General features: G+C 33.7%; 2 protein-coding genes and 1 long non-coding RNA gene across 7 annotated transcripts; 2 read left to right on the top strand and 1 right to left on the bottom strand.

The window, feature by feature from the left end:
* The first annotated feature begins 1,281 nt into the window (after window positions 1-1,281).
* On the top strand, window positions 1,282-4,290 carry LOC141697961 (uncharacterized). 2 transcript variants are annotated; one of them, XM_074502540.1, is made up of 3 exons: window positions 1,282-1,911; window positions 2,947-3,120; window positions 3,891-4,005. In XM_074502540.1, exons 1-3 carry the CDS (start codon window positions 1,501-1,503, stop codon window positions 3,906-3,908), a joined length of 603 nt encoding a protein of 200 aa, XP_074358641.1. In that variant the 5' UTR covers window positions 1,282-1,500; the 3' UTR covers window positions 3,909-4,005. The 2 variants fall into 2 exon arrangements, with proteins under 2 accessions (XP_074358641.1, XP_074358640.1); XM_074502539.1 differs by having other exon boundaries at window positions 1,291-1,911; window positions 3,880-4,290.
* A 4,762-nt stretch (window positions 4,291-9,052) lies between these two features.
* LOC141696921 (uncharacterized) lies at window positions 9,053-11,606 on the top strand. Of its 2 annotated transcripts, none has more exons than XR_012564549.1 (2): window positions 9,053-9,625; window positions 11,511-11,606. It is a non-coding gene; the product is annotated as an uncharacterized LOC141696921 (long non-coding RNA). The 2 variants fall into 2 exon arrangements; XR_012564548.1 differs by having other exon boundaries at window positions 11,188-11,606.
* On the bottom strand, window positions 9,901-17,606 carry LOC141696920 (calcium-transporting ATPase 4, endoplasmic reticulum-type-like). 3 transcript variants are annotated; one of them, XM_074501071.1, is made up of 9 exons: window positions 17,473-17,606; window positions 15,787-17,273; window positions 14,463-14,535; window positions 14,240-14,361; window positions 13,377-13,658; window positions 12,899-13,276; window positions 12,278-12,387; window positions 10,792-11,020; window positions 9,901-10,686 (listed from the first exon to the last, which is right to left on the bottom strand). In XM_074501071.1, exons 2-9 carry the CDS (start codon window positions 17,182-17,184, stop codon window positions 10,102-10,104), a joined length of 3,177 nt encoding a protein of 1,058 aa, XP_074357172.1. In that variant the 5' UTR covers window positions 17,185-17,273; window positions 17,473-17,606; the 3' UTR covers window positions 9,901-10,101. The 3 variants fall into 3 exon arrangements, with proteins under 3 accessions (XP_074357172.1, XP_074357173.1, XP_074357174.1); XM_074501072.1 differs by having other exon boundaries at window positions 15,787-17,314; window positions 17,473-17,583; XM_074501073.1 differs by lacking the exons at window positions 9,901-10,686; window positions 10,792-11,020 and adding an exon at window positions 11,079-11,425.
* Window positions 17,607-18,232: the final 626 nt, after the last annotated feature.

Raw genomic sequence — 18,232 nt, 5'->3', positions numbered from 1 at the left:
TGGATAAATAAAATATATTATTTTGTTTATCCAAGTTAATTAGTATAATTTTTTTGGGAGGATGGATATTATTATTATTTTATCTTAGCCCCATTCACATGATATATCAACTAAATCTTAATAATGATATTTAGTTTGCTTAAATTTAATTAGACCGAAGTAATAAATTAGAATAATATAGAACTCGTTATGATTTAAAATATAAATTGGTAGAAGAAATTGAATTTAATATAAATTATAATGATATAGAGTTTGATATAAAATATAATTGAAATTGGTAAACCAATAAAGTAAGTTGACTTCAATATCAATTAAAATTAGAATTGATCGATCCAATAATTAGACTTAAAATAATTAACTAAAGGTAATTAAGTAATTTTAGCAAGTACCGACAGATCGACTACCAAATTTTTAATGTTTCGTCTATTATAATATAGTATATTAAAATATAAATTGGTAAAAGAAGTTGAATTTAATATAAATTTTAATGATATAGAGTTTGATATAAAATATAATTGAAATTGGTAAACCAATAGAGTAAGTTGACTTCAATATCAATTAGAATTAGAATTGATCGATTCAATAATTAGACTTAGAATAATTAAGTAAGGGTAATTAGGTAATTTTAGTAAGTACCGACCGACCGACTACCAAATTTTTAATGTTTCGTGTATTATAATATAGTATGGATAGATTGGTAGAAGAAGTTGAGTTTAATATAAATTATAGTGATATAGAATTTGATATAAAATATAATTGAAATTGGTAAACCAATAGAGTAAGTTGACTTCAATATCAATTAGAATTAGAATTGATCGATTCAATAATTAGACTTAGAATAATTAAGTAAGGGTAATTAGGTAATTTTAGTAAGTACCGACCGACCGACTACCAAATTTTTAATGTTTCGTGTATTATAATATAGTATGGATAGATTGGTAGAAGAAGTTGAGTTTAATATAAATTATAGTGATATAGAATTTGATATAAAATATAATTGAAATTGGTAAATAATATTAGAGTAAGTTGATTTCAATATCAATTAAAATTAGAATTAATTGATCCAATAATTAGACTTAAATAATTAAATAAGGGTAATTAAGTAATTTTAACAGGTACCAACCGACCTACTACCAAAATTTTAATGTTTTGTATTATAATATAGTATAGTATATATAGATAGATAAATAAGAGTAGATAAGTATAGATATACAGAAGAAGGATGTCTCATTAGTCACAGTCCGAGTCTCTGAAACTAGTGAGTGATCTTCTCAACACAACATTGCTCTTCATAACAACAAAGTCAACTCCTTTGCTAACTCTCCTAACCGATGATGTCATTGTCAACGTCACCGTTCAGCTCTTCCAAACTCTTTATAGTACCCGAGTAGACTAATCTTGCCTGCCCATATATCACCTTCACTTCTACTATAACTTTCACACACACACACACACAAATAGAGTTAAACATTATACTCAAAACACCACAGTCCTAATGCCATGTACGGACATAACAACACCAGCAGTAATGACTTCTCTTACCATTTTCCGGGCGACTTATTCGAGCCATCTCCTGTCTTAGACAACCTCACAGTCCCATTGCCTTCCCTTCAAGTTGATTGCTTGATGATTCCTAACAATGAGTTCGACTCGGTGTCACCAACATTGATGATGAATAAGCAACAACTTTGTAATAATCCAACTAGTATTGGTTACAGTAGTTATGGTTCTCCTACTTCACTCACTAGTTATGAGGCTCAACCTTCTACTTACATGATGCACAAGAGCTCAAGTAGTCACTCACTTCACAACAATATAAATGGCTTTCAGTGCCACCAACAGATTACGCAGTTCTCCGGCTTTGATGATTCCTCTCCGGTGAGAAAGGTTTTCAGCACTGGCGACTTGCAGGTAACTGATATTGTTAGTTAACGAAAAACAGTAAAAAGAAGTAGTATCTATCCCAAAATTATGATGTGCACAGTCTTACCTTTTTTATCGCGTTAGGAATTTAATTTTTTTTGGTCGTTCGAACACTTAGCCTAGCCTAGCAAATAACAACTTGGTAATTAAATTTTCAACGCCTAACGAATAACTAAGTACTCAATTAAGTAAACTTAAGTGTCATGTATATAGTATATTTAGTTAAAAGTCGATTTTAGTAATCTTCTCTCTGAAAAAGTTCATTAGTTGTTGAAAATTTAAACTAGTATTTTTATAATTACAAGTGGATCTTCTGTGAAGTTGATAAAAGCTCTGGAGTCTTGACTCTTGCCTTGTTACGAAGTGTGTGTGTGTGAAAGGTGTAATGATGCTATCTAATATCTAGTGGGTGCATGCAACTGCAACAATGGTCCAATTGTTGCTATTGAAGATAATGACAACCAGAGATTTGACACCATTAAAACTGATCATCATTCCTGGATCAGATTTGCATGTCATATGATTAATTAGTTTATAACTCGTTATAATCATATAATTATATATAGAGCTATAGTGTAATTAAGAAGCACTTACAACCATAGTTCAGCATTTGCCAATAAACTTTTCTACATGTTTTACTCCTCATCCTCTTCGCCATGACAAGCTCACCGAGTTCGAAATTCCTCTTCGCCTCATATAAATGAAATTAGAAAAATTGTCGAGTTTATAACCTAATGATCCCGAAATTCTCGAGAATATATGTTACATTGGACACTAGAATTGACATCCTCGATCGACTAACGGTTTAAGGTCTGGAGAAGGTTGTCTGCAGCTGCTAATTAATCTTTACTAAATCAAGTCTAAGCTAATTGTATTTTTCTTTACAAAAAAGGTCTTAGCTAGCTCTCTCTAGCCAGTATCTTTAAACAGTGTCTACAATAACTTTGTTTAATCGTAAATAAATAATAAAGGGCGCTGCTTTTTGTTAATGAAAGAAACTTAACTTTCAATGTGATGCGACAGAGAAAGAACATAGTACAACAGCACCATCGATCAGAAAGTCCATTATCAAATGAGAGCAGCATTATTGAATGTATGAATGCTAAAGCATGCAAGTACAGTCCACAAGAGAAACAACAGAAAATTGAGAAATACAGAACCAAGCGCAACCACAGGAATTTCAACAAGAAAATCAAGGTTACGTCTTTCTTACTTTTATCATTACATTATAATGGTCAGTACTTCAAATTTTCAAGTTTGGAAATTAATTGCTAGTTTTAGTTTTTGTATTTTAAAAGAATGACTCCCGCTAACTTTCTTCTAAAAGGACGGTCAAATTTTATTTATTTTTCTTTTACTATATTGTGGTCATGATTTGTTTCCACTTTTTAAAAAAATGACTCTATTTCACGTTCCCAAATCAACGGCATCCAATTTTTAAAAGGCGAAAACAAGAGCTGACCTAATTATTTGCAAACTCGAAAACTCAGACAATTTTTTGAAAAATATGGTAACAACTCTGCAATTTACTCCATACACAGTACATATATGTAAAGAAGAATGGACATCAGTGTTCATTAATTTTCCGGAATAAATTAATTAATAATATTGATGCATTAATTATTGATGAAATGTGTAGTAAAAACAAGAGGGATATTCTATGAAGTTGCCATGTGAAATTTGATACAAGATTCAAGTACAGATCCAAGTTACTTACAGGTTCCAGAGTCCGGAGCCTTGTTTGTCTTACTAAGGCCTCTCATCAAAACTCACATGCAACCAACTCGTCTCCTTGTGCATTATGTGTGTCAGTTTTGCATGTCCTTTCCACAGTGATACTGGTTTTGCTTTTGGTCCAGCACTATGCATATTGGCAATCTTTTAAATCAAAATAGTAATTTAAAATGATTACTGAATCTGAATATTATGTTACATTTTTGATGTTTTGGGAGACAGTATGTTTGCAGAAAGACATTAGCAGATAGTCGGCCGAGAATCAGAGGGAGATTTGCAAAGAACAATGATGATGAAAATGAAAAGGGACGCCAGCTAACAGATGAATGGAATCATACTGTTGCTGATAATCATGGAGATCTTGAAGATGATAATCAACATTGGATCAATTTTGTGGACACATTCTCAGCAAATGCAATTCCTTAATTACGTCGACAAATTTAGCTAATGATAACCAAGTGGTAGCTAAAAATCCTATGTCTCTTGTGTTGTCTTTGTGTCTAATGAAATTAATTAAGATGTATTATTTATCTTTGCATTTGTTATAAGCAATGATAAGCTTAATATTTGGAGTTGTACATTTAAGGTGATTAATTTTACTCTGATCTGTCCAGACAGGTACTTGATTGTTAATTGCTTCAGCTATAGATTTTTCTTTCATTTTATTCTCCACACGTAAAATTTTCTGAATCCGCCACTTAACTGATACACATCAAATCTCCAAGAAAATTATTAGTTCTAACTGTTTGTGTGTGGGAGGGAGTTTGGTTTTATTTGAGCACTAATTATTCAGTTCAACTTTAACTAAATCAGAGTTTATGAAAGATGAAATGCACCTTTATGAAGCAATTATGAGATCGAGACACGAGTTCCATAATTTATAATCCTTTTAGGTATATTTGGTTTAGAGTAGTGACCTCAAGAAAAGATCACTTCAAGCCAACTTGATCTGTAAAAATGTCTGCAATATAGTAGGCCTCAGAGGCTCAGATTATATCTTAATTTAGTGAACCATTTCTTTGTTTGATACTATATTTTGTGTAAATGCGCGTCCTTAAACAGTTGTTGATCCCTTTCTGTTTCTGAGTTGATTCTTTATGAATTTTTCTAAAATTCTTTATAAATGGTTCTAGACTTTCTCGACGTAATTACACAATGGGTTAAATATCAAAGTGGTCACTCAACTGAACGTCATATATCAGTTTAATCATCAAAATTAACATGTTATCATTTGAATCACTAAAGTTATAATAAATATCATACATATACCTCAAAATATGTGCTCGATAATTAAAATTTGTTTAATGGAGTTTTATATATTTTTCTTGAATCCTATTACAACCAAATTAAAATGGATGAATTCTAGTATTTTCTATAATATAATAAGATTTTTTTAATTTTATCTACTATTTATTTTTAATTTTGTAGTCATTTGCTTTATTTAAATAAAAATAATTAGTATGTAAAATTTTAAAAATCTCAAAAAGTCATCTAAAATACTATGAATTCATAACTTTTCATTTGGTTGTAACAAGATTTAAAAAAAATGTTTAGAACTTCATAAAATAAATTTTTAATTCTCGATCACATATTTTGAGTTATCTGTTTGATATTTATTATTACTTTAGTGATCCAAATGATACCCCATTAAATTTGATAATTAAATTGATATATGACCTTCCTCTTTGATATTGAACCCATTACACAACTTCCTCAGTTTAATATGATCAGTGGCGGAACCATGAGAGAGGTTAGGAAGGACCCTGGACAGGCGGTGGAAACTACCAAGCTGGAGTACGGTAGGAGCAGAGGGAATTTCCGGTGGAGCGGGGTATAAGTCCCGGCTATTCCCAAGATGTTAGTGATAAATTTTATTTTAGCACCAGCTGATTTTGACAAGTAAAAAAAAATCAAAACTTGGTCTATAGCCACATCCAAATTTTGTAGCGGGGATTACCTTTAAAATCCTGATTTCGCCGTTGCCCATCACAGTAGTATATCTGTAATATCCCGTAATTTTTAGAATTCGATCAATAATAGAATAATAGAAAAAAATATATTAAAATTAGAAAAAGACTAGGATTTAAAATTGGATTAGACTAATGGGCCTAAAATTTGGATCCAATTCTATTATGGATAACTTGTAGGTTAAGATATAGGGTTTGGTATCGTTATAAATACACCATATTCGTCTTCCTGTTTTTAATATAAAAATTCGTAGGACTCTTCTCAGCAAAAATCAGCTGTCTTGTAAAATTCATAGAAAATTCATCGTAAGTCAGAATTCAGTGATTCTGGACTTTTCGGAAAGGTCTTTTCGTTCTCTACAACTTTGCTGTTTCATGTTTTCCAAGAAATCATCGTTTAGAGGGTCAAAATCGTGTAGTTTCAGATCTGGTCAGGCTTTGGGGTAAGTACTTTTTGACTTACTTTTATTTTCGGAAAAGTTTTGATACTCTGATTTTTGAATTTCGTATAAGATATAAGAATTCTGTTCCGAACTGTATAAGATATAAGATACGAGAATCTTTTGAAACCCAGTCTCTACGTTTTCGAACCCGTTCGTAATTTACGCTATAGTTCTGGAACTAGCCTTAGATACCCTTAGTAGGCGCACAAGTGTGCAACTTTAGATACCTATTAAGGGCGCGTATTTATTGAACTTTAGATGCCGACCACTGGCAAAGTGTGGTATATGAGAATAAGAATAAGAATTAGATGCCGGCTACTTGCAAAGTGTGGCCGTAGATCAAGACTGTGGTATTTATAAGAATTATCGTTTCGTTATGTTTTACTCTGTTCTGATCTGTTATAAAAATCTGATCTCTTCTGTTTTAAATTCTGAATTTTAAAATATAAAACTTTGGGTTGGATTTATTTTAGAAATTGTTTTTACAAAATTATTATCGTTTTGAGAAAATTTGTTTTATTAAAAACACCCATTGTTTTCCGGTTAAATAGTTAGTCGATTTGTACTTGCTGGGCTTTGTAGCTCACCCCTTTTATATTTCAGGTTTCGTATAAGATTCGAGTTGAAAATCATTGGAATTCAAGGACTTAGGATTGGAGTATATTAAATTTTGGGCTTCCGTTAGCTGCGCTTTTGTAACAGACACCTTTGTAATAGATTTTCGTATTAGTAAATTATATTTTATTTTAATTTTGATTTAGAATTAATGGCCAGGAAGTGCGAGTCATTATAATATCGCTATCTGATACACATGCTGACTCGCATAACCCTTGCGCAGAGTACATAGGGCAAGATTAGAGCCAAAATGCAAGTCTATGTAGTAACTAGTAAGTACTTTCTGGTAATGATCTTTTAAATTAATTGAATATGTTTTAGTGGGTATCTGGCTTTACAAACCATGCCTAATGTTTTTGTAGTAATAGAGATTAGTCCACTTTCGCTCTCACTCTTTCCACTAATCATTTGGTCTTTCATGTTACCCTAATCATGCTCTAAACCTTGCAATATTAATTAGAAACACAATATAAATTTAACTTACGGTGAATCCTGGCACCCCACCAAGTGGGAGAGAACGGCTGTATGTCTTATTTTTGTCTGCCGCAATTTTGTCTGCTGCAGGTGGATCCTAACTATTATTTGTTTACTAAAATCGAGGCTCGCAAAGTTTTAAAAAAAAAATACTAAAAAGAAGGTTCTTACTTTTAAGCAGGAAGGACATCTTCATAGCATTTGTTAGAAAGACAAAAGTTCAAGTGGAAGCTTATGAAGTTGAAAATCAAGATAAAGAAATCTTGGACATATATAGACTGACCTATCAGTGTTTGGATATACGATGATACCTCCGAATCTGGATTTTCTGTTACTGAGTGAAACAATATGAAATCAAACAATCTGATTGATGATCTCTTCGTTTAACGGTATCTCTCTCACATCGCATCACCTACGAGAGGTAGAGGGTTTATCAAAGGGTGTGTGAGTGTATTTAATTGTCTGGAAAAGAAGAATGTAACTAATTTTTCATACGATTCCTGAGTATAATTCACCAAATGAATTACTAAAAGTTTGACCTAGAAAGTACTAACATGCACATCAAACTCCACTAACCTTTCTAAACTCCAAGAAAGCTATAAATTGAAAAAGCAACATAGCAATATATATAGCATAAGAGTCATAAGCAAGATCCTGCCCTATGAATGTCGGAACCCCTAGTTATCTGGAAAAGAAGCTATAGCAATGATTTCAAGTAAAGTACAATATTAAATGGTAGCACCATGTCTACTAGAATACAATTATCATAGTAGACTATACTTCTAAATTCTAATCATGCTGCTTTACAATTGAAAAGAGTTCCAGAAAGATGTTGCAGCACATGCAGAGCATTATGATTTGATTCTATTGCAAGTTGGATTTTCAGAAATCAACAAAAAACCATAGGAGGTTTGCTTGTTATCTCAACTTGTGCATAGACAAGTATTTATTCTCAGCTTATACCACATTCCAAGTATCCAGAAGAACCGAAGACAACTGAACAAAAAAGTATATGATGACAAGAATACTTATCAGTAAAAAACTACCTAGTTACAATTTTAATATTTGAGCTTTCTTCGTAAATGTTACAGCATACCATAAACGTCTGCAACATTTCTTGGTTGCCCTGTTTCCTTTGATGGACTGAAGAGAAATGTAGGCTTAGTGCCCGTAGGAACAAGCTTGCAAGCATTGAAAAATGATTCCCGGGCAAAAGGGAAAGAAACAAATAGCCTTTGGACTCAGGCTGGAATTGTCTTGCTGGTTCATCTTATGTTAATTTAAACTTTGGTGTGTAACTAAGTGTTTGGCCATGAATTTGAATTTTTACTGTGTATCTTGTAATGACTTTTGTTCTATAGTTCACAATTTCACATTCATTACACACATATCGTTAGATGTATTTGATTATTTTTAAATATAAAATGTTATCTTCAAAAAAAAATAAAAATTGCAGAGTCGATGATTTGAGGTTTAGTGCAGAACAATATGATGGGCTAGACTTCAGGGTTCTTCAATCTTCAAGGACTGGGCCCATCTTCAACGACTGGGCTTTACGAGCAAAACTTTCAGAGCCCATTTGCTTCTTTGTCACGTCTCTCACAAGAAACAGCTGATATAATAGCCATTTAATAACCGATAAAATGGTAAAAGTCTCGGGGAGACCTGTTCATTGGAGACTTGGAGACCATACATTTGTATAATATATTCCTATAAGGACATCGATAAATCTGTTCAAGTACCAAGAAATAAACCAAACATGAAAGTCATCTTCCATCACCGTACTTGTGTAAATAAATTAGAAAGTTTATTTGGCTAATCACTCTCAATCATGATTCTCAAATTGTATCAAAAAAAAATCATGGTTCTCAAATCTATAACAAAAACAGATTTAAGTGCACTTTAAATCTTCAACTAAGACATCTAAAAATGGGTAGAATTTAATATACATGCAATGATCAAAGAAGCATCGCATGAGATCATTTCGTCATAGTATACCTTGAAAGGAAAATTGAATCCAATGCCGTTGCAGAGGGGGTCCATCAGTGACCAGATTATTAAACCACAGAAATCAGAATCACAGTGCGAATGAAGATACATCACAGGCTGTAATATACCGTCTTGTACCAAACTTGTAAAATTCCAGGAAACTTCCTTCCAGGAAAATGACAAGAATGTCTTGAGTACATAATTTATGTTACAGTGGGGTCTTGATATACTCCCAAGTCCTAGCTGAAAGAATATCTCAGAGATGTTAAGCTTCGTATGGAAACCATTAAAAGATAAATTTTTAGGGTGCTTAAACTTCTTCAATACATAGACCAAAGATGTTCAACAGCTAGCATCGTCATAAGGATAGCTTTCTGCAATTGGAGAATCTAAAGATGCCGCCACAGACATTCAGCGGAAGTGCACTCCAACAAGCATTTTCCTATCGAAAACCTGAAACTGCTCACAAGACTAGTCGAGGTGAACCACTCTTACTTACTCTCATTCATGTGTTTGCTTGATTCAAGTTTTTCAGTCATATGCTTCTATGTTGACTCATACTGATTGAATACAGAAGTCTCAGTATCTAGTTTCTAATCTTCGGCTGTGTTTTCTGGTTCATACCCATGAAGCTACATTTTTCTATATACTGTTTATGCATGAAATCATTGCTTTAATGCAAAACATAAATTCTATATCAGATTATTTTTAAAAAAAAATCATGTAAATAACTGCTCAAAATTGGAAACCACGGATAAAAGAAAGCTTTGCAAGTTCTACCAAATTCTACCGTGAATCAGTGAGTATTACAATTTGTCTAAACAGTCGAGGTCCAACCAACCCTTGCTGCCTTTAAACATACAAGCTAGGGCCAAGGACCAAAGAGTAACAAGGTCAAACTGACCTGTTAAAGATTTTATGAATAACATCCTCCAACTAATTGCTTGAAAATTGCTTTAATCGGCTTTAGCCTTGATTGATTTTCTATCGTCTGAAGATCCAAATCCGCTTCTAAACCTACCAACTAACTTCAGAACCTCATCAATTAAAATAACCGGAAAAGCAACAGCCACTACTAACAACCACTCGTTCAGGCTTAGTGGTACTATGCCAAATATTTGAGCAAGGAACGGGACATAGAGGATCAAGAAATGCAGGCCAAATGAGACTGACATTGCCAATAGAAGCCATGGGTTGACCCAAGGAGGCATCGTCAAGAGACTCTCATCCTCAGAAAGGGCATTAAGAGAATTGAACATCTCAATAGCAACCAATACAGATAAAGAGAGAGTCATGGCTTTTACTTTCCCAGTATGAAAGTAATCACACGGATTTGCATCAAACTTAAACACTTGAGATCCAGCTGTGAAAGGTGAAGCTGAGAAGTTTCCCCAGGAGCTGCACTGACCCCAATTAGCAAGTTGTGAATAAGTGACAAGGCTGTGGCCATCTTGACTTAGGTCAATTCCCAAGAAAGAATCTTGTGTGTACCAAATGATAAATACTCCAACAGTCGCTATCCCAACATAAAGCCCAATGACCTGCACCAACAAGATTGCAAAACCAATAATGAATAATGAAACATATAGCAGGGAGCAAGTAGTTGAGACATCAGAAAATGCCTAGCAAATTGATTTTTGTAGTACCAGATAGCGGAATAATATCCATGCACTAATCAAAGAATCGTCGCTTCTACGAGGAGGTTTCTTCATGATGTACTTGTCAGGTGGATTAAATCCTAAGGCAGTTGCAGGGGGTCCATCAGTGACTAAATTAACCCACAGAAGCTGAACAGGAATAAGGCCTTCAGGTATACCCAAGGCAGCAGTGAGGAATATAGAGGCAACCTCGCCAATGTTTGAGGAAATCATGTACCTGTCACAAATGTCATGAAACTAAATTTAATTATCATCATCGTTATTATTACAATTATATAATTATTTCTAGTACTTCTGCAGACAATATGGCACTAGGGTCAGTGTGCTTTATCATTTAGTGCAAATAAAGATACATCTTAAGTTTCAATATAACATATTGTACAGAAGTTGTAAAATTCCAGGAAGCTTCCTTCTATGAAAAGACAGGAATGACTTCAGTGCATCGTCCATGTTATAGTGGGGTCTTGATAGATCTTCTAGCAGAAAGAATGTCTCAAAGATGCTAATTGATAGGCTTTGTGTGGAGAAGATTAAATAGAGAGGTATTAGGTGTGCTTAAGCTTCCTTGATACACCGACCAAAGATGATCAGCAGCTGGTGATTCATCAAATGTTTTCTCAAACTGTATCAGAAGAACACCTTATCATATTTTTAAGCTTTATGTCTAACAATTTAATATATGTCATGTTTTGCATGACTACTTGCAGATAATAGGGGGAAGTTTCGTTGTCCCTGAACTTAGAGAAGGTTTCGACATGGATTAAGATAAATTCTTAAGTCAAATATTCCTAAGATGTCTTTCATCCATGCTTAAACAAGTATAGTCAGTGGAGAACATTTTGTACATACAAAAGTCACTATGATCCAGAAGTCCATGCTTTTTCATTGTGTTTTATGCTTAGGAGGATCTCTAAGTTCATGTAACACCTTTTTTTTAATTGACACAGTCGACATATGGCTAAATTGTTAAAAGGCAGCAATCTTATTTCGCATTATTACAATGCTCTACTAAAGATAATTACAAGTATTCACTCATAGGAATTTGAATATTATTACTATATAAATAATAAAGGGTAAGCAGTTAATTAGAAGAAGAAAAAAAGGGTAAGCAGTTAATTAGAAAAAAAAGGGTAAGCAGTTAGGTAAATGCTCTTTGTAGTTGGTGTGTACTTCTGTTGGGTAAGTATTAACTTGCTTGTTTTCTCATTAGTCATACTATCAGTTGGGGAAAGTTCATTGCAATTAGTGTTTTACTGTTTCTTAGCAAGTTGCAAATCTTTTTGTCTTACACCGTAGAACTTGATGAACAAGTTTAAATTTTAAAAGTTCTAATTGACATGTCTTATTTCTGCATTCATTGAGGCAAATGTGCAAAAAAAATTTTATTATACACCAACAAGAATTCCTACATCTGAATAGTATCAAAACATCCTCTACTGAAAGTTTAGCTACAAAAGGCAACAAGAAAATAGACCTGATGAAGGCCTTCATATTGTTGTAAATGGATCTTCCTTCTCCAACAGCAGCAACAATTGTGCTAAAATTATCATCTGCCAAAACCATGTCTGACGCTTCTTTAGCAACCTGAAACAGAACAAAGCAATGTGTATTAAAGTGGCCAAAAAGATGGTCACAGGGAAACTTCAAAGAAATATATTAGTGGCTTCAAAGGTTATCGATTACATTTTGCTCTTTTATCGAAGACACAACATAAAAGGAGAGTAATTTTCTCTGAGAACAACAATTTGGGAAACACATAACATATATTTATCTAACCATAGACAAGTTAAAAAATACAGATGCAACTATGCAAGTGCACTAGGACTGTACAATGTGTATATTAAGATAAGGCATCCTCTTGCAGCTGATCAAAATTGTCAAGGTAAAAAGTTACACAAGGGTTGCAATGCACGTTTAAAAAAAAAGCACAGCTAAAATCAGCATCCAGATAACAGGTCACAATTTCATAACAAGGCTCGAAAACGACGAGAAGGGACAACAGAAACATACAAGCCAAACTGTCAAGTGTATTGCTTAAATTGCAAAATCTATCCATTAGCAAGAAAACAAACTGAAAAACTACGATGAGAAAGACCTCAGTTCCTGAAATGCCCATAGCAATGCCAATGTCAGCCAATTTTAATGCAGGTGCATCGTTGACCCCATCACCCGTCATTGCAACCACTTCACCATCTTCTTTTAGCAACCTTACTATCTCTTGTTTATGCCTTGGTTCTGCCCTGGAAAACAGAAGGCCTCCGCTTTGCCTTAAATGAGCTTTTTGGTCTCGATGATCCATGAACTCTCTCCCTGTTACGCTTTTGGAACTGATATCCTCATTTGGTCCAAAAACACCTATTTCACGGCAAATAGCTTCTGCAGTGCCCTTATTATCTCCGGTTATAACCATGACCTGAATGCCAGCTGCTCTGCAATCTTCAATGGCCTGGCGAACCTCTTTACGAGGAGGATCCTTTTGACATGAAAATTAATGGAAGCCATCTGTTAGTTATTCTTCCTAGCCTTATCTAGATTATTGTAGAGGTAATAATACTGAATTAATGGTAACTCACTCTTAGACCAGCCAAACCAGCAAAGACTAGTTTACTCTCGATAAAAGAATAGTTAGTGGGATTGAGTAAAAGCTCATGAGCTGGATGGTCTTCATCACCGGTATATGTTGCAAACTCTGGAGGGTCTTCCTTGTATGCAAACCCCAAAACACGTAAAGCTTTTGATGACATTTCCTGAAGGCTTTGTAAGATAACATTCTTGGCGTTCTGGTCGAGTTCTACAACGGAACCATCAAGTAATTGGACAGAGGAGCTTCTTTCCAACAAATTTTCTACCGCACCCTGCCAAGAGTAGCTTCCAGTCAAGACGAATATAAAAACACCACTTACATATTGAAAAGAAAAAAATATATATGTGTGTGTGTGTGTGTGTGTTACAATATTCACTGTCAACCCTATGGACTGTAACATTCCCCAATATTGCAATATACCTAATGAAAATGAACACTATTTCAGGACATACATATTATGTACCGAACTTATTACCGCTCAAAATTACAGGCAAAGAATCACCCATGCAGCAGTATAAATTTTGGAAAAATGACTCATTGTCAGGATATAAAATCTCTTCCCACAACATATATAATAAGGGAAATTAGAAGAATAAATAAGACACTACTTTCAATTAACACTTTTATATTATCAGATAAGAATGAAAAAGAGAACAAACTATCAGATATAGAATTTTAACACTCAGTCTTACTACATAAACATAAACTTCATAGCCGCATCCAATTCATAAGGTAATACAGAAGAGGAAGCAAGCATTATTACCTAACACATCTTGCATCAATATATTCTATACGTACAAACCAAATATATTAAACAGACTGATCTGAGAGAATTTGCAAAAGAAATATCACCTTCACAAGCAATGATCTTCTTCCAGACTTAGAATTCACTATCACTCCCATTGATTTCCTATCACGGTCAAATTCAAGTGTTGCTATGCGGGACACACTTCCAGTCCATGTTCGACAGCAACCTGAAATTTCAGAAAACAAAGATGGAAACAATTAGTATTAGAAAATTACAAATGACAGGAAACAGTAGTAAGTAGTGGACACTATTTAATTTTTGACATACGCTGTGCGTCACCAAGATCAGAGGATGAACTCGAATTTAGTCCATCAGGAAGTCCCATTTTCTCAACAAGAACCTATAAAAAGGACAAATTATAAAAATCCAATACCTTAACTTTACAAAAAAGAAAAACATCATAATTAACTAATTAATTTTCCTAGTTAAAAGGTTTCCTCGGACGAAACTTTCATTTTACCTAGTTTTTTGAATATTTATTAGCAAACACAAGGTTCCATTTGTTCACGAAAAAATTATAATCTAGACATTTTTTTATGGATAACAATCCTCTGACTGTTAATCTCGGGAATATTCAAATCATTAAGCTCACTTATTTTTCAGAACAAGACTGTAGGGAGGTATTATTGATAACCATGATTAAATGACCTTACTATGGTTATACCATACAGTTTAACCTAAAAAAATAGTGCCCATAAAATCTCTACAAATAGTATTTCCGCTCAGTACGGACTGTGACTAATGCGGTAAATATAAGATTCACTAGATTCTAAACTAAAATAAATGAAGGAAAGAAGTCCATTTAATAAATAAACTACTAATTTCATGATACATCCAATTTATATTGACACAACAAGCATCTGGGTATTTGATATACATGACCATTGCTACATTTTTCTGCTTAGAGAGGTCTCCTTGCATATTATTCCTCGACCACAAGTCTACAATTAATCTATATTGCTTTATTAACATCCTCAAAATGAGATGCAACCATATTAAATTCTCAAGTTAAAGATATTTTGAGTTCTATAAATCACTTAAATCTGAGAGTTATAAATTAACTAATTTGTTTATATAAAGTATACACTTATGTCATTACAGTGTATTGCAAAAACAAAAATATATCTAAGCTACCTTTATATTAGACTAATTACATTCATGGACTTAATTTGGGTTAAGATATAAGAAGAATAATGAGATCATGTAACTAATAGCTATATAAGATTTGTATTATCAATTTATCACTGTACCTAACCCTTGTAACGAGTTAACAACTAAATAAAGCTGACCCTCCAAAATTTTATGATGCAAAAACAATTGACGTCGTAACTTGTTCATTTTGCTTCTAGTCAAATTGTATTATGAACATAATGTTAACTAATTAAAATGAATTACAATGTAGATGTCCATATACATCAGAAGAAGCATCAATCATTAAGTTTAAGAAAAAGAAATGTCAATGTCAAGCTCCACAGTTAGTACCTTACGTACGTCATTGTCCACAAAAAAACTAAAATTATGTTTAATGTACATTCTAATATCAAGAAATATTAAGTCCAAAACAGGGTTGTATATACTTATATTATCTTACCTTTAATGCTGCTTCGGTAGGTAGTCCACTAGCCACATAGTGATTCCCTGTTTGTTCAATACTGGAATCGTTGCACACAGCAGCAATTTTCGCAATAGTTTGGATATTAACATCCATTTCACCTTGAGTCCAGTCTTGTATTTTTCCATCGAATGGATTATATGTGGTCCCTTGAACATCGAATGATCTAACACGGCTTACATTAGGACCCATTGCAACAAACTTAGCCACAGCCATCTGATTAGTCGTCAATGTACCTGTTTTATCAGAGCAAATCACAGTTGTACACCCAAGAGTTTCTACACTGGGCAGCTTCCGAACAAGGGCATTCTTTTGAGCCATCTTACGTGTGCCTAGGGCTAAGCATGTTGTTATAACAGCAGGTAAACCTTCTGGAATCGCAGCAACTGCTAATGCCACTGCAATTTCAAAGTAATAAGTGCACTTTTCAAACGAGAACTTAAAATTTGCAGGCCATCCATTCACATACTCCCAAGAAAGGAAGTACTTAACATTAATTAGCCAAACCAATGCACAAATTAAACCAATTAATAATGTCAGGACTTCTCCAAATTCATTCAGCTTCTTCTTCAACGGTGTATCTTCCTCACTCTGTGAAGCTTCATGAATCTGAGAGTGCACCTTCCCTATTTCCGTACTCATACCAATCTCAGTAACCATAGAAATACTATTCCCATTCACAATAGTTGTTCCTGCAAACACCATACATTTCTTCCCCTGAATATCAGTATCTTCCACCACTGGCTTCACTGTCTTACTAACTGCTTCACTCTCTCCTGTCAACGACCCTTGTTCAACACGAAAAGTCGAGCTAATCAAACTCACAACCCTCATATCAGCAGGCACTTTATCCCCAACCCTAAGCTCGACAATATCACCTGGAACAAGTTCCTTCGCAGGCAAACTCGAAATCTTCTTCCCATTTCGAATCACACAAGCATGTTCCGACTGAATTTCTTTAAGAGCCTCCAAAGCTTTCTCAGCATTACTCTCTTGCCACACCCCAACAAACGCATTCACAATCAAGATCAAAAAAATCACCAGAGGCTCAACAAAAGCCGTAATCTCCATTTCCCCACCTTCATCCCCATCATACCACGCCAAAACAAATGATACCACAGCCGCAACAAGTAAAATCCTGACTAACGTATCATTAAACTGATCCAAAATCAAACTAAATATCGACTGTCCTTCGTGCTTCTCCAACTCATTCCAACCATAGATCTGCCTCCTCTTTTCAACTTCCTCCGACGACAATCCACTCTCTCTATTCACCTTCAACACCTCTTCACATTCACTCACATCTTTCGACCACGCAGCAAACACTACTTTACCAGACTCACCATTACTCCCTGTATCCTGCCCTCCTTTCCCCATAAAATCTCAAATAAATATATCGAAAACTCGATAACTACCACAATCTAAGATCAACCTCTTCAACACATACAATTTTCGATATTTTTCACCTATAATTAACACAAATCACTAAATCAATCTCAAATTCAACCTACACACAATTCAAAAACCTAAACAGTAAACACAATTATTCACAGTAATTCAAAGATCTATAGAATTAACAACTAAAAATCACAATTTAAATGCATATAAACTGAATTATACAAACAAAAATGATACATATAAATCAAAAACTAGGGTTTAACTCACCTGAATTGTTGGAAGAGGAGAGAGATTGGGACTGGAGATTAACTTTCTCTCTCTAGAATTATAGAGCGAGAATATATTCGTGTGTATATTGAAAGCAATAACGAACTGGGGCCGCTAAAATATCTAGAGAGATGAGTACACTAAACTAAAACTGTATAACACATAAGATCCACCAATAGAAGTTTGCCACGTGGAAATTGTTACCAACATTTTTTGATTACGTTGGTGGTAAGCTCATTTTTGATGATGTGGCAGTTTCTTATTGGCTTAATTATTAAATAGAAGACTTAATGAGAAGTAATTTATAAATGATTAACGAAACTTCGAGGGGCTTGCTTAGTTACTTCTTCAAAATTTAAAATGGGAATATACAGAATATGCTGTTAGAGTGTTGGTGACGTTTGTTTTATTTATTTATCCCGAAAATTTTATTTTACATTTTTATTTTTATGTCATATAATAATATTAAGGAAATAAATCTATACTATTCACTATATTCCGAATCGAAAATATTTTTCGGTTGATGCAATATTGAGAACGGATCAAAAAACTAAATAATACTTGTCTACAAATGTTATGTTAAAATATACTATTTTTCTGTGCAAAGGATAGAAAAATTACATACTTTCATAATTGTGATTGTGAACATATTTTGCATTTGGGTTTTAATAGAGTCATGCAAGTTGAAACGAAAGGAATCTCACAAGTCACAAATCAAAAACAAAAAGACGAAGTACCATTAGAACTGAGACCCATACAT

Source organism: Apium graveolens, chromosome 11, assembly GCF_009905375.1.
Source record: "Apium graveolens cultivar Ventura chromosome 11, ASM990537v1, whole genome shotgun sequence".
In the NCBI taxonomy this organism is placed as follows: domain Eukaryota; kingdom Viridiplantae; phylum Streptophyta; class Magnoliopsida; order Apiales; family Apiaceae; genus Apium; species Apium graveolens.
The sequence above is the reverse complement of the archived record's forward strand: the minus strand, read 5'-3'. Positions and strand labels throughout refer to the sequence as shown.